The sequence below is a fragment of the Erinaceus europaeus genome, chromosome 8 (assembly GCF_950295315.1).
Source record: "Erinaceus europaeus chromosome 8, mEriEur2.1, whole genome shotgun sequence".
NCBI lineage: Eukaryota > Metazoa > Chordata > Mammalia > Eulipotyphla > Erinaceidae > Erinaceus > Erinaceus europaeus.
The window spans coordinates 123,223,613-123,239,270 of NC_080169.1; the positions used below are offsets into that span (position 1 = coordinate 123,223,613).

At 55.2% G+C, this 15,658-nt stretch overlaps 1 protein-coding gene across 3 annotated transcripts in view; it reads right to left on the reverse strand.

Annotated features, from left to right (window-relative positions):
• Nucleotides 1–15,658, reverse strand: part of PRKAG2 (protein kinase AMP-activated non-catalytic subunit gamma 2) — a 156,767-nt gene that overhangs the window by 112,047 nt on the left and 29,062 nt on the right. For all 3 annotated transcript variants that reach the window (XM_060196838.1, XM_060196837.1, XM_060196839.1), the window contains exon 2: nucleotides 3,308–3,379. In XM_060196838.1, the coding sequence (XP_060052821.1) occupies nucleotides 3,308–3,379 (72 nt within the window). The remainder of the gene's footprint in view (nucleotides 1–3,307; nucleotides 3,380–15,658) is intronic.

Below are 15,658 nucleotides of genomic sequence, written 5' to 3' on the forward strand. Positions count from 1 at the left end.
GGAAACCCCCCGCCCCCGCAGGTAGGGTGCGGGTGCCGGGGGGCTGGGGGGCACAGCCATGTCCTGTGTGACCCATCCTGTCCCCTCCCTGACAGCAGGGCAGCCGGGCTGGGTCTCCTGAGTCCCTGCAGGGGTGGGCTCACGTGTCCCTGGAGCTCACAGACACAAGGGCGACAGCCGTCCCGAGGTCGAGGCCCTGTGTCCCCAGGCCGGGAACCTGGGTGGCTGAGCAGAAGGGATGGCAGCTGGGACGGCATCTCTGTCCCACACTGCGGCCTGGCAGGACCCCACAGCCAGGAGCTCTCCCATCGCCAGCCCCACCCCTGCAGTGATGGTCGGAGCCCTGGGCTATGACCTAGTGTACCTGGAGGGGACAGTGTGAGGCTTGGGGTCCCCTGAGTCCATGGGGGTGTGTGGGGAAGATGAGGGATACATGCAGAGGGAGGGCCTAGCCTGTCGGGGGACCTTGGGTCAGGACACCCCTGAAAGCAGGTGGCTGTGGGGACAAGTCACTTAACAGGGACAGGATATGAGCCCACAGCCTTGGGAATCAGTCACCAAGGGCCAGGTGCCAGGAGCAGTGACATGAAGGTGGCAGGAACATATGGCCTTGAGGTATCTGAGGCCACGGAATGAGAATGAGGTGTCCCCTGGGGGCCCTGCAGACAGGTGAGCAGGTGGAGGGGGAAACAGGTGAGCAGGGGAGCAGGTAGATAAGTGATCAGGTAAGCAGGAGGACAGGTGACAGAAGGACAGGTGACAGGAGGACAGGGAGCAGGAGGACAGGTGACAGGTGGACAGGTGACAGGTGGACAGATGACAGGTGGACAGGTGACAAGTGGACAGGTGACAGGAGGACAGGTGAGCAGGATGACAGGTGACAAGTGGACAGGCGACAGGTGGACAGGTGAGCAGGAGGACAGGTGACAGGTGGACAGGTGAGCAGGTGGACAGGTGAGCAGGTGGACAGGTGACAGGTGACAGGTGGACAGGTGGACAGATGACAGGTGGAAAGGTGACAGGTGGACAGGTGACAGGAGGACAGGTGAGCAGGATGACAGGTGACAAGTGGACAGGCGACAGGTGGACAGGTGAGCAGGAGGACAGGTGACAGGTGGACAGGTGAGCAGGTGGACAGGTGAGCAGGATGACAGGTGACAGGTGGACAGGCGACAGGTGGACAGATGACAGGTGGAAAGGTGACAGGTGGACAGGTGACAGGTGGACAGGTGAGCAGGATTACAGGTGACAAGTGGACAGGTGACAGGTGAACAGGTGAGCAGGAGGACAGGTGACAGGTGGACAGGTGAGCAGGTGGACAGGTGAGCAGGATGACAGGTGACAGGTGGACAGGCGACAGGTGGACAGATGACAGGTGGACAGGTGACAGGTGGACAGATGAGCAGGAGGACAGGTGAGCAGGATGACAGGTGACAGGTGGACAGGGGACAGGTGGACAGATGAGCAGGAGGACAGGTGAGCAGGTGGACAGGTGACAGGTGACAGGTGGACAGGTGACAGGTGGACAGGTGAGCAGGTGGACAGGTGAGCAGGATGACAGGTGACAGGTGGACAGGTGAGCAGGTGGACAGGTGAGCAGGATGACAGGTGACAGGTGGACAGGTGAGCAGGAGGACAGGTGAGCAGGAGGACAGGTGACAGGTGGACAGGTGACAGGTGGACAGGTGAGCAGGACAGGTGACAGGTGGACAGGTGAGCAGGAGGACAGGTGACAGGTGGACAGGTGAGCAGGTGGACAGGTGAGCAGGTGGACAGGTGACAGGTGACAGGTGGACAGGTGGACAGATGACAGGTGGAAAGGTGACAGGTGGACAGGTGACAGGAGGACAGGTGAGCAGGATGACAGGTGACAAGTGGACAGGCGACAGGTGGACAGGTGAGCAGGAGGACAGGTGACAGGTGGACAGGTGAGCAGGTGGACAGGTGAGCAGGATGACAGGTGACAGGTGGACAGGCGACAGGTGGACAGATGACAGGTGGAAAGGTGACAGGTGGACAGGTGACAGGTGGACAGGTGAGCAGGATTACAGGTGACAAGTGGACAGGTGACAGGTGAACAGGTGAGCAGGAGGACAGGTGACAGGTGGACAGGTGAGCAGGTGGACAGGTGAGCAGGATGACAGGTGACAGGTGGACAGGCGACAGGTGGACAGATGACAGGTGGACAGGTGACAGGTGGACAGATGAGCAGGAGGACAGGTGAGCAGGATGACAGGTGACAGGTGGACAGGGGACAGGTGGACAGATGAGCAGGAGGACAGGTGAGCAGGAGGACAGGTGACAGGTGACAGGTGGACAGGTGACAGGTGGACAGGTGAGCAGGTGGACAGGTGAGCAGGATGACAGGTGACAGGTGGACAGGTGAGCAGGTGGACAGGTGAGCAGGATGACAGGTGACAGGTGGACAGGTGAGCAGGAGGACAGGTGAGCAGGAGGACAGGTGACAGGTGGACAGGTGACAGGTGGACAGGTGAGCAGGACAGGTGACAGGTGGACACGGAGCAGGAGGACAGGTGAGGAGGACAGGTTAGCAGGAGGACAGGTGACAGGTGGACAGGTGACATCTGGACAGGTGACAGGTGGACAGGTGAGCAGGAAATGAACCCAGGGCCTCATTAATGTGTGATCCACTGAGCAGCCTCCTGGGACCAGTTTTTTTTTTCTCCTTCTCCTCCTCCTTCTCTTCCTCCTCCTCCTTCTCTTCCTCCTCCTCCTCCTTCTCTTCCTCCTCCTCCTTCTCTTCCTCCTCCTCCTCCTCTTTCTCTTCCTCCTTCTCTTCCTCCTCTTCCTCCTCTTTCTCTTCCTACTTCGCTTCATTCTCCTCCTCCTCTCCTTCCTCCTCCTCCTCTTCTTCCTTCTTCTACTCGTCCTTCTCCTCCTTCTCCTTCTCTTCCTCCTCCTTCTCCTTTCCTCCTCCTCCTCCTTCTCCTCCTCCTCTTCCTCCTCCTCCTCTTCTTCCTTCTTCTACTCGTCCTCCTCCTCCTCCTTCTCTTCCTCCTCCTCCTCCCCCTCCTCCTCCTTCTACTCCTCCCTCTCCCTCTCTCTCCCCTCCCCCATGCATGCAGTCCCCCCAGATGGTGCAGGGCTCCCCCCACAGCAGGGTCTGTGCTTCTCTTCTGCATGGGCTCTGGACCAGCAGGTCCTTGCCCAGAGGTCAGGGAGGCATGGTGTCACCCGCAGTTCTGCCTGTGGGGAGCCGGGCTGGGGAGGCCAGGCTGCGGGGTTGGGGTTGGGAGACTGCCTAAAGCGGGGTCCCAGCTCTGCATGGTGTGTTGGGGGTCCCTACCTTCCGGGAAGGCTGCTTCTCTGCACTGTCCAGCTGTCCGTCCAGCAGTGGCATGGCGAAGGTGCTCAGGTCCTGGGGGCGAGAGGCGGTCGCTGTCATTCCCAGTCCTCAGGGTGGGGGTGCTCAGGGCTGGCACTGCCGCCTCCAGCTCTCGGAGGGCAGGCCCAGACTGCACGACACCCCCTCCCCACGCCACAAAAGCTTCTGTCCCCAAGAGGACAGTGGGGGACGGGAGGGATAGGCCTTCATGAAGTGAGCGCCCCGCCACCCTCAGCCTGTCCGTCCCCATGCCCACCTCAGGACAGTCCAGCCTGCGGCCCTGCCCTGCGACCTGCCCCGTCCACAGCTGGCCCCAGCTGGCTGAGCCCAGTGCCACCACTCCTCACTCTGTTTTCTTTTTCTGCTCAGCTCGGGCTGATGATGACTCTGGGGATGAAACCCAGGACCTCAGAGCTTCAGGCAGGAAAGTCTATTTTCAGAACTGTTATTATTATTGTTGCTGTTACTGTTATTTAATCCAGGGCCCTGCTCAACTCTGGCTGACGGTGGTGCTGGGGATGGAACCTGGGACCTCAGAGCCTCAGGCAGGAGAGGCTTTTTCCAGAACTATTATGCTGTCTCCTTTGCACTGTTGTTGTTGCTATTTTTTAAACTTTTCTTTTTGAATATTTGTTTATTCCCTTTTGTTGCCCTTGTTGTTTTATTGTTGTGGTTATAATTGATGTGATTGTTGTTGGATAGGACAGAGAGAAATGGAGAGAGGAGGGGAAGACAGAGAGGGGGAGAGAAAGACAGACACCTGCAGACCTGCTTCACCGCCTGTGAAGTGACTCCCCTGCAGGTGGGGAGCCGGGGGTTCGAACCGGGATCCTTACGCTGGTCCTTGTGCTTTGCAACACTTGTGCTACCACCACCACCCGACTCCCCGTTGTTATTATTTTTTTAACCCAGAGCCCTGCTCAGCTCTGGCTGACAGTGGTGCTAGAGATGGAGCCTCAGACCTCAGAGCCTCAGCCAGAAAAGCCCTTTTTTTCAGAACAGTTATGCTGTCTCCCTTGGGTAGTAGTAATAATAATAATAATAAATGTTATTATTATTTTTAATTAATTATTTTACCAGATGCCTGCCCAGCTTTGGCTGACGGAGGTGCTGGGGATTGAACCTGGGATCTCAGAGCCTCAGGCAGTAAAATCTTTTATTCAGAACTGTTATGCTATTTTCCTCGAACTATTATTATGATGATTTATTATTATTACTGTTATTGTTGATATTTGATTATTATTATTTTACCCAGAGCCCTGCTCAGTTGTGGCTGACGGTGGTGCTGGGGATTGAACCTGGAGCCTCAGAGACTCAGGCAGGAGAGTCTTTCTTGCACAACCATTATGCCATCTCCCCGCCCTGCGGCCCATCAGCCCCCTCGGCCTGGCTGTCCTCTGCCGCAGCCACAGCTCCGCCTCACAGAGCCGTGTTGATACAGCTGAGCCCACAGAGGAGGCCTGGTGAAAGGGCCCCCACAGAGGACAAACAGACGCGCTGGCAAGGCTGCGCAGGGCTCTGACATCTGCATTCCCTGTGCTCGCTTGTCCCGCAGTGGAGGAACCCTGGACACGGCCCATCTCTGCCCCTACTGAGAACTGGGCTGCCCCCCCCAACACACACACACCCCAGTTCCCCTTGGGGACGGCCGGGGGCAAAGCCAGGGCCTCACACGTGGCTGTGAGCTAGATCCCAGCTCCCCCTTCTCTCTTCCTCTCCCTCTTTCTCCTTTTAAAAAATCTTACAGAATACATCTATTCATTTATTACTGGATAGAGACAGAAGTAAATTGAGAGGCGAGAGGGAGATAGGGAGAGAGAGACAGAGAGAGACACCTGCAGCCCTGCTTCACCACTTGCAAAGCTTTCCCCCTATAAGTGGGGACCAGGGACTTGAACCTGGGTCCCTGCACATTGTAGTGGGAGTGCTCAACCAGGTGCACCACCGCCTGCCCCCCCTCCTTCTTTTTGTGGTTAGTCTGCTTTTTCATTCAGATAAAGAAGCTTCCATGCCTGAGGCCCTGGGTTCAGTCCTTGAAAGCACAGCTGGCCGACACTCATCTTCAGCCCTGAGTGACTCCTGGCAGAGTTCCAGTCAGTCTCAGATGGAGAGATGGAGAGAGAGACGGAGAGAGGAGAGAAAGCACCGCACTGCTTCTGGGCCTGGGGCGCTTCCCCTGTTCTTGGTCCCTCGCCGCCCCACTGGGCTGTCTACTTATCACTGGCTTACAGGATCTTAAGGTTTCAGCCCATCCTGTCAAGTGGAATGGGCACCATAATTTTTTACTGAGAGAGAGAGAGGGAGAGAGAGAAAGAGAAAGAGATATAGGAAAAGAGGAGAGACAGAGAAACATAGGGAGAGAGCAAGAAAGATTGAAACAGAGAGACAGAGATAATATGGAGAGAGGAGAGAGACATATATCTATATTTAGAGAGAGGAAGAGAGGTGGAGAGAGAAGACAGACACAGAGAGACATAGGAGAGAGGAGAGATTGATAGAGAGGCAGAGAGATATACAGAGAGGAGAAAGAGTGAGAGAGAGACACAGAGAGATACAGAGAGATAGAGGAGACAGCGAGATCGATAGAAAGACAGAAAGATCTATCTACAGAAAGGAGACAGGTAGAGGCAGAGAGAGGAAGGGCCACTGCTCAGCTCTGTCAGATGCAGTGCTGGGGCTCGAGCCCACGGTGTGCAGGTCTTGTGTTCTGTCCACTGACCCACCTCCCTGGAGGAGACCATCCACCGCAGCTCAGAGCCCTGTCCCCTCAGCGGAAGCTGCCCTGCGCCCCCAGACCCCCGTGCCCCAAGACACGCTCCCACAGGACACACCCTGAGGGGCCCCGGAGGGTGTGTGCCTCCCTGAAACAGAACAGCCGGCAGGAAGGAAGCACATGGGACTTGCATTGGGCGGCCCTGGGTTCCAGAGCTGAGCTGTGCTCAGGCCTGAAACTAAAAGCGACAGAACTCGGTCACAGGAGTGGAGAAACATACCCCGGGAGCTTCTGAAGACTGGTGGACAGATGGACAGACGGCCCACAGCCCTCCCTGGGGCCGCCTGGCCAGCTCTGGGCTTCTGGGGCGCTCTGTGCACACACAAATAGAAAGCTGCCCAATGGACATCACCCTGCCCACCAGCCAGACGACCAAACACTGACACCACCACCCCCACCAACTGCAATGTCCTCGGGACACGGGCCAAGGGACAGGTGGCCTTGGGTCAAGAGTGACGACCAGCTGCAGGAGGGACACTGCAGACCCAGAGGAAATGGCCGCCAGGGGGACCCAGGACCCTCCTGAGCTGGAGCTGTGGGTGGGGGGACTCGGCTTCTCTCGCACCATCCATCTCCGGGGGCCCCAGGAGCCAGAGTCCACTGGACTGTCCCCACTTCCCAGAGGCCCAAGTGCCATGACACACACGTAACAGCAACAAGTACAAGGAGGCGGGCAGAGCAACGGACACCAGGGGCATGCAGGGACACCCAGGCTCCCTGGCAGATGTGACAAAGAGGATCTCCCACTGTGGTCCCCACCATCACTGCTCAGGGTGTCCCTTTCCCAATGTCCGGAGTGACACCCAACTCCCAAGCCCTCCCGGGAGACAGGAGCTGAACAGGGTTTTGTCTGAGGGTCGACTTTCCACAGTTTAGGAGGCGAGTGGGATCGGGGAGCACGATGCCTCCTGTCCAGTCCTGGAAGCAACCCAGGTGTCCAACAGCAGGTGAGCGACTGAGAAAGCCGTGGTCTAGAAACACAATGGAATACTATTCAGCTGTGAAGAAGGATGAATTCACCTTCTCCACCTTTTCTTGGGCGGAGTGGGAAGAAATCCAGTGAAGTGAGATCAGCCAGAAAGAGAAGGAGGCAGATGGGCTGATCTCACTCAGGGACAGAAGCTGAGAAATCAGAACAGAAGGGGAAACACCAAGCAGAACCTGGACTGGGTTTGGTGTCTTGCACCAAAGGAAAGAACTCTGTGGGGGGCAGGGGTGGCTTTCAGGGAGCCAACAGTACCCCTATGCGAACAACTATGCTGCAAACCATTACCCCCCAAAAAATAGTGATAGATAAAGGAGTTAAATGGAGCTGGTAGATGAACAAAGATCTGAGCTTCAGGAGACAGAAAGGAGGGCTTCGAACCCGGGTCCCCTCAGGCCAGTTGCAGCCAGTGTGACCAACATCCAGGCACAGGTTGAGCTCACAGGGAGCCTGGGGCCATTTGGGGGTGAGGAAAACACGCAGGGCCAGCAGGGCCCCAGGGCACACAGGACCTGAGGTTCCTGGTAGAGACTCAGTTCAGAATCCACAGGGACCTGCTGGGGCAGTGTGGGGGGGGCTGTTTGCTTGCCCTCTGCCAGGACCGTGTTCCAGTCTGGGGGTGCTGGTTATGTAAGGAGGGGATGTCAGGCAGAGGCACCCGCAGGGCAGAAGCTTCCAGATGCCTTCAGTAGGGAATGAGGCACAGAGCTCAGGAGTGTTGGAGGTTTTGTTTTTGCAAAGGGGGTGGGGGTGGGAGCAGCTGGCTTTTTCCCTCTGGAAGCAGTGAGTTAAAAGCCAGAGCCTCCCTGGAGGACGTTCTCAGTCACTGAGATGCCCCCCTGTGCTGGTACTGTCACCTGGGTCCCTTTGGATTGCAGGCACAGCCTCTTGTCGTCCTCCGTGGCAGGGTAGGTCTGCCCTGTTTCTCCCTGAGAAGGTTGGGGTTCAGGGTGCAGAGCTGAGGACACTCCCTGGGTCCGTCTCCCTTCTAGAAGTCACCGCCCTGGCCACCAGCAGTGGGCCCTGGACCCCCCCCAGACCAACAGCTCTGACCTCTGCACGGGAGGTTTTCCCCCACCACCACTCACCCCCCGAAAAGGGGGGTCTTCTGGGGACCAGGCAGTGGCACACCAGGTTCAGCACACATATCACCGTGCACAAGGACCCGGGTTCAAGCCCCCACCCCCACCTGTAGGGGAAAGCTTCACGCGCAGTGAAGCAGGTTTGCAGGTGTCTATCTTTGTATCCCCCCTTTTTAAAATTTTATTTATTTATTTTTATTGGATAGGGGTGGAGAGAAACTGAGAGGGGAGGGAGATACATAAAGGAAGAGAAACGGAGAGACACCTGCAGCCTGCTTCAGCACTTGTGACACATTCCCCCTGCAAGTGGAGACCAGGGGCTTGAACCTGGGTCCTTGTGCATTGCAGTGTGTGCACTTAACTAGGTGCGCCACCAACTGGCTCCTCTCCCCCTTCTCTGTCTCTGCCTCCCCTCTCAATTGTTTTTCTATCATGTCCAATAGAGTAGGAAGGGGGGAAAAAAAAAAAGGGAAAAAATGGCTGCCAGTAGCAGTGGATTCATAGTGGCGACCCTGAGCCCCAGCGATGACCTTGGTGGAGACAAACAAAGACAAAAAAACCTTCTCAAGTGACCTGGGCAGCCGTGCAAACGTAGGGCCCCCCTCCACTGCTCCCCCAGCTCCCCACTTCCCTGATTTCACAGCTTGAAAGACAGAATACACAGCTCCTTGGTGGAGTGAGAGACACAGCAGATGGGTGGACGTGGACAGAAAGGCAGATAAAGGGTGGGGTGGGGGGGCAATGGTTGTCGTATGCTTTACATTGGTTTGTTCTAACCCTCCCCCGCTAAGAGAATTGGATGAGTCCTGTTAATTTCGCGGGCCTGCTTGGCCCCGCCCCAAGGAACCCCGGGAGAGGGTTCCTGAGTTCGAGAGTGACAGAGTTCTTGAGTTCCTGAGTTCGAGAGTTTCAGGGTTACAGAGTAAGAGAGAGTTCTACAGTTGAAGAGTTTCAGAGGGTTCCCGAGTATGAGAGTTCCAGAGTTGGAGAGTTCCTGGGTTCCTGAGTTCCAGAGTAAGAGACGGTTCCTGAGTTCAAGAGTAAGAGAGAGTGCTTGTGCCGCCGCAAAGAGACAGCAGAGTTCTGTTTGGTGATTAGTTTGTCTTAGTTTATGAATCGTTGTTCCTGAATAAAGAAATACAGCTTCCCTGCCCAGCCGTTGTCTCCGCGTCTCTGTTACCCGCCGTGAAGCCAACCTGCCCAGCTAGAGCCTACGAATTTTAACAACAAATGGTGTGGGGACCCCAGAGGGGAGGGGAGTGTACAGGAACAGAACCATCCCTCCTGCAGAGCCGGTCCTTGTGCTTGGCCTGAGAGGCAGCCAGGAGACCCCCCTCACTGGACATGGCGGGTGTCCTGAGCATGGCCATGTGGACAAGCCCCCAAGCGGGGACTGGTTCAGAAGGGAGGCACTGGGACAGACCTGGGGTGTCACCCCCACCCCCAGGGTGCAGCTGGGGGAGTTGCTGAGGAGAAAGCCTAGGGGTTCTGCAAAAAGGCTCTGATGCCTTCTTCCTCCTTAAACAGCATCCTGGGTTCTCCATCCACATGGGCTCCCTCCCAGAAGTGGCCACATGAGAAGATCTGGCCAATCAGAGCACCCACTCCCATGTCCTTGGCTCTGATTGGTTCGGAGTCTGGGCAGGTGGTCCAATCAGGGGAAAGAGAATCAGGTTGGAAACCCGCTGGACCACTGGGCATCCCGGGTGTTCTTGGACAGCCAGAGGCGACCATGAAAGAGGAAACCACTCTCCAATGAGAGTGGTTGAGTTACGGAGACGGAGAGAGAAAGGAGGTTCATGATTAGTCAACAATTTGTTTGGCTTTGTATGTTAACTTTTTTTTCAGCCACCAGGTTCCAGATGCTAACAGGATGCCAACCTGACTTCCTTGAGATGACCCCACCCATGTGTCCTGGAGCCCTGCCTCCCCAGAGCCCTGCCCCACTAGGGAAAGAGAGAGACAGGCTGGGAGTGTGAATCCACCTGTCAACACCCATGTTCAGCGGGGAAGCAATGACAGAAGCCAGACCTTCCACCTTCTGCATCCCACAATGACCCTGGGTCCATGCTCCCAGAGGGATAAAGAATAGGAAAGCTGTCAGGGGAGGGGAGGGATACGGAGTTCTGGTGGTGGGAACTGTGTGTAGCTGTACCCCTCTTATCCTATGGTTTTTGTCAGTGTTTCCTTTTTATAAATAAAAAAGAAAAGAAGAGAAAAGAAAAAGGTGGGAAGGGAGAGAAAGAGGAGGAGGGGGAAGAGGAGATGGCAAGAGAAAGAGACAGGAAGAAGAAGAAGATCTGGAGGAGAGGAGGAAAGAGAGATAGGCTGGGAAAACAGCTTGGTTAAGCAAAAAGACTTACATGTCTGAGCCTCCAAGCTCCCAGGTTCAATCCTCAGCACCACCACAAGCCAGAGCTGAGCAGTGCTGTGGTGTTTCTCTCTGTATCTCACTCATAAAAATAAATAAATATTAAGAGAGAGAGAGGTGGACCAATCTCTTGTGCCATCATTGAGACACACACACACACACACACACACACACACACACAAGCCAGGCAGCTGGGGAACTGGTGTCATGCTGTCACATGTGGGGCAGGGGGGCAGAAGCCAGGACCCAACTCCCCTTGGAAGCCCCCCCCCCCAGTCTGGTTTGGAGATGAGGCCTCAAGGGGGCAGAGCTGGAGCCCAGGCTGCAGGGACAGCCACCTGGGGGTCTCTGGGGCACCCTCTGGGGACTAGAACAGGGGCTCCCAGGCTCCCCAGGTCCCGTTGGGAGCCTGTCCTTTCTCTCTGCCCAGGACCCGGGGCTGTGGGCAGGTTCTGTGAGCGCACTGCTCAGTGACTCAGCGACTGGGTGAGTGGGTGGTGACAGCTGACAGCTCCAGGCTGTGGGGACTCAGCCTGATGGGAGGGTGAGCTGGAGGGTGGTGGTGGTGGTGGTGGACATGGGAGACTCGGGAGAGCGAGGGCCAGCCTGGGGCAGGAGTGGGGCTAGCCGGCTGGGAGGGGCTGCCCCTGGGGGCTGGGAGCCAGGCTGCTCCGTGAGTCTGTGCTCTGGAAGGCTCCTCTGCCTTCTCCCTCCTGCTCTTTGCAGAACCCCCCCCTTCCTGGACTCTAAGGGTCCCTCCAGCTCACCCAGGGCCCTAAAGTGCAAAGCGTCCCACTTCTGAGTCCACATGGGGGCCTCTGTGTGAGGGGGAGTTTTCCTCAGAGTCTCTACACTTCTTCCTTTCATTCTTTAAAAAATAGATTTATTGTGAGAGGAAGAGAGAGAGAAGGAGCTTCACAGGAGGCAGGTAGAGTGAGGGAGAGGATTTGCCTGGGAACTTTAGGCTTGCATGACCTGTGCTCCACTGGCTGAAGTTTCTTCTGGGCTGTGCCCCAGCTATGGGCCCCCATGACCTCCCAACCCTAGACTGACCCTCCCCCGGGCCATGGGACCTAGGGGCTCAGCCTCAGGCCACATGCTCTGCTGAGACAGAGACAGAGAGAAAGAGAGAAAAGGTCCCCTCTGTGGTCTGTGGAAGACCCTACATGCTGCCCTGGCTCCCTGCAGCCCCCCTCAAGCCTGACATGGTTTCTGCCCAGAGAATGGATCACCTGGATCTGGGGAGCTGGGCTCACCTCAGGGCTGATGGCTGTCCGCCCATTTCCTCTCTCTGTGACAGGGGGCCCCGGGGCACCTATGCTGACCCCATCAGAAGTCAGGGGGCTTGGGCTGACCCTGTCTCATGTCAGAGGGCACCAGGACTGACCCCATCAGAAACCAGGGAGCCCAGGCTGACACTCTCCCAAGCCGAGGGGGCTGGGTTGACCCTGTCCCAGGTTGGGAGGGGACCTAGGCTGACCCCGTCTCATGTTGGGGGGCACCCAGGTTGACCCCATCAGAAGTCAGGGGGCCTGGAATAATTCCATCCCCAGCTGAGGGACCTGAGTTAAACCCCGTTCCAAGTCAAGGGGGCCTGGGCTGACCACACTCCATGTCGGGGCGCCCAGCCAATGACTGTCTGGCTGTCTAGCAGGAAGGAGGACCCAGAGGCTCCTGGCATCTTATCTCCCTGAGTTCTGGATTCTGAAGACTGGATGGAGGGCTGGTTCCCCTTCTCCGGCAAGCCAGTGTCCAAACCCAAGAGAAAGGGGGACCCTAGATGGTGGGGAACTATGCCCAGCCCCACCCCCAACTCCACGGCCTGGGCCGCCAGCCCTGCCCCCTAGCTCCTAGCTGGGCACGTGCACCTTTGTCTCGTATCTTATTTACGGGAATCTGCTGAGAGTGACTAAGCATCAAGCCAGCACCCAGGCAGATGGCACCCGCCCCCTCCAGGCAGACGGCGAGGAGGCGAGGGCCCCCATGCACCCACTTTGCAAGGAGAGAGGAATCCAAACACAGGCTGTGTCTGGGGCTGTTCCTCTCCCACTGTCCCAAGCCCCCTCCCCAACACACACTGTCTTGGAAAGAACCTCCCTCCCCTGGAAGCCAAGACAGGAGCTCAGGGTCCAGGGAGCTCACGGGGTTGTGGATAAGTGGCCTCGGGGACACCATCAGGGTAGATGAGGACCTCAGGGCCAGCTGTCCTGGGTGACCGGCAAGGGGGGAGACTGGGTGTGGCCAGGGGAGACAAAGACCCCACAAGGGTGCAGGTGACTCCCAGCCAGGGACAGACCTGACACACAGTCAGAGCGACCAGATCTGAAGGTTCTACCAGAAAACCAAGTCACATGGCTAGGCGGTAACTCAGTGGGTAGAGCAGAGGACTTGCAGGCCCAAGACCCCTACACCATGGATGCCCCCTCTCTCATTAAAATTAAGAGACTGGGGAGACAGCATAGCAGGTCTTCAAAAGACTGATGCCTAAGGCTCTAGGGTTCTAGGTTCAATCCCCAGCACCACAATCAGCCAGAGCTGAGCAGGATCTGGTCAGTCTCTCTCTCTCTCTCTCTCAAAGAAAATAAATAAAAAATGTTTTTAGGGAGTCAGGCGGTAGTACTGCGGGTTAAGCATAGGTGGCGCAAAGCGCAAGGACCAGCGTAAGGATCCGTTTCGAGCCCCCGGCTTCCCACCTGCAGGGGAGTCACTTCACAGGCGGTGAAGCAGGTCTGCAGGTGTCTGTCTTTCTCTCCCCCTCTCTGTCTTCCCCTCCTCTCTCCATTTCTCTCTGTCCTATCCAACAATGAATGACATCAACAACAAGAATTATAACTACAACAATAAAACAACAAGGGCAACAAAAGGGAATAAATAAATATTAAAATTTTTAATGTATTCACCTACTAAAGGGCACAGAGTAGGAAGATGGATCAGAAAACACAACCCAACCATAAGTTGTCTGCAAATCTCACCTAACTTAACAAGACAAACACAGACTCAAAGTGAAAGGTTAGAAAACTATCATACAAGCCAATAGCCCACAAAAAAGGGCAGGAACAGCAATTCACATATCTGACATGATAGACCTTAGAATAAATAAAATGAAAAAGTTAGGGATGGATATTACTTAATGCTCAGAGGATCAGTCAGTCAGGAGGACTTAACTATTATTAACATCTATGCACCCAAGGAGAGGCCATCAACATCCATCGGACTTCTACTGAAAGAGCTACAGCAATATATTAACAGCAACACAATCATAGTAGGGGACTTCAACACCCCACTCTCTCAGCCTGACAGATCATCCAGACAGAACATCAACAAAGAAACAAAGAAGCTAAATGAAAAGATAGATAAACTAGAATTATCGGATATTTTCAGAGTAAAAATGGTGATTTCGTCATTTTCAGCCCATCTTGGATGGAGCTTGAAGAAATCATGTTAAGTTAAATAAGTCAGAAACAGGATGAAGATGGGATGATCTCATTGACAGGCAGAAGTAGAAAAACAAGATCAGAAGAGCGAACACTAAGCAGAACTTGGACTGGAGTTGGTGTCTTGTGCTAAAGCAAAGACTCTGGGGTGGGGGGGGGAGAGTACAGGTTCTGGAACAGGCTGGCAGAGGACCTCGTGGGGGTTGTACTGTTATGTGGACAAATGAGAACTGTTATGCCTGTACAAAGGATTGTATTTACTGTAGACTGTAAAACATCTGACAATAAAGAAATAAAAAGAGAAAAAAATGTAATGTCACATCAGCCTACTTTCCAATTTAAACAATATTTAGTTTTTACCAGTTCTTTTTCATTAAAACTTGTCAATAAAATAAATCTTTAAAAACATATAAGGGGGTTGGATAGTAGCACACCAGGTAGAACATACACGTCACCAGGCACAAGGACCTAGGTTCAAGCCCCCAGCCCCCACCTGCGGGGGGAAGTTTCATGCATGGTGAAGCAGGGAAGCAGGTGTCTCTCTTTCTCTCCCTCTCTACCTTCCCCACCCCTCTTTTTTAAATTTTAGTTATTCTCTTTTGTCGGATAGGACAGAGAGAAATGGAGAGAGGAGGGGAAGACAGAGAGGGGGAGAGAAAGACAGACACCTGCAGACCTGCTTCACCGCCTCTGAAGTGACTCCCCTGCAGGTGGGGAGCCGGGGGCTCGAACCGGGATTCTTACACAGGTCCTTGTGCTTTTTTTTTTTTTTTTTCCCCTCCAGGGTTATTGCTGGGCTCGGTGCCTGCACCATGAATCCACCGCTCCTGGAGGCCATTTTTCCCCCTTTTTGTTGCCCTAGTTGTTGCAGCCTCGTTGCGGTTATTATTGCCATTGTTGACGTTGCTTTGTTGTTGGATAGGACAGAGAGAAATGGAGAGAGGAGGGGAAGACAGAGAGGGGAAGAGAAAGACAGACACCTGCAGACCTGCTTCACCGCCCGTGAAGCGACTCCCCTGCAGAGGTCCTTGTGCTTTGCACCACCTGCGCTTAACCTGCCTCGCTACTGCCTGAGTTCCCCCCCACCCCTCTCAATATCTCTCCGTCCTATCAAGTAAAAAGAAAGGAAGGAGGAAAGGAAGGAAGGAAGACAGGCAGGCCGGCCACGGGGAGTGGTAGATTTATTGTGCAGACTTCAAGCCTCAGTGATAACCCTGGTGGCAAAAAAAAAAAAAAAAAATCAAATCACTTCAAGACGCTACTTCCCTAAGTAGGGGTTCACTCTGCCAGGCTCAGCAAGGACACCCCTACAAAGAACCTTACCTGGAAGGGGTGTGTCAAGCTTCTATCCTATGCCAGAAGCTGTCCCCTGAGAATCTGCTATGGCCCCCCTTCCTTTTCAGGAGGATAACCAGGCTCAGGAAGCTGGCACCCTTGTCAGGTGACAAGTAGAATGGTGACACCCACCTGCCACCCTGCTCAGTGCTGGGCTTCTGGGGACCAGGAGGGAGCACCTCTTTTAAATCACACCCAGAGGTGGCCAGACCCCCTTGGAGGGCCTCAGCATGGCCTGGGCTAAGTCTCTACTCTTCCCTGCAGATAACAGCCAGTCACCCGGGTGAAGAGGGCAGAAGCGGGGGCACTAGTGGGTATCTTTTGTGGGCTGT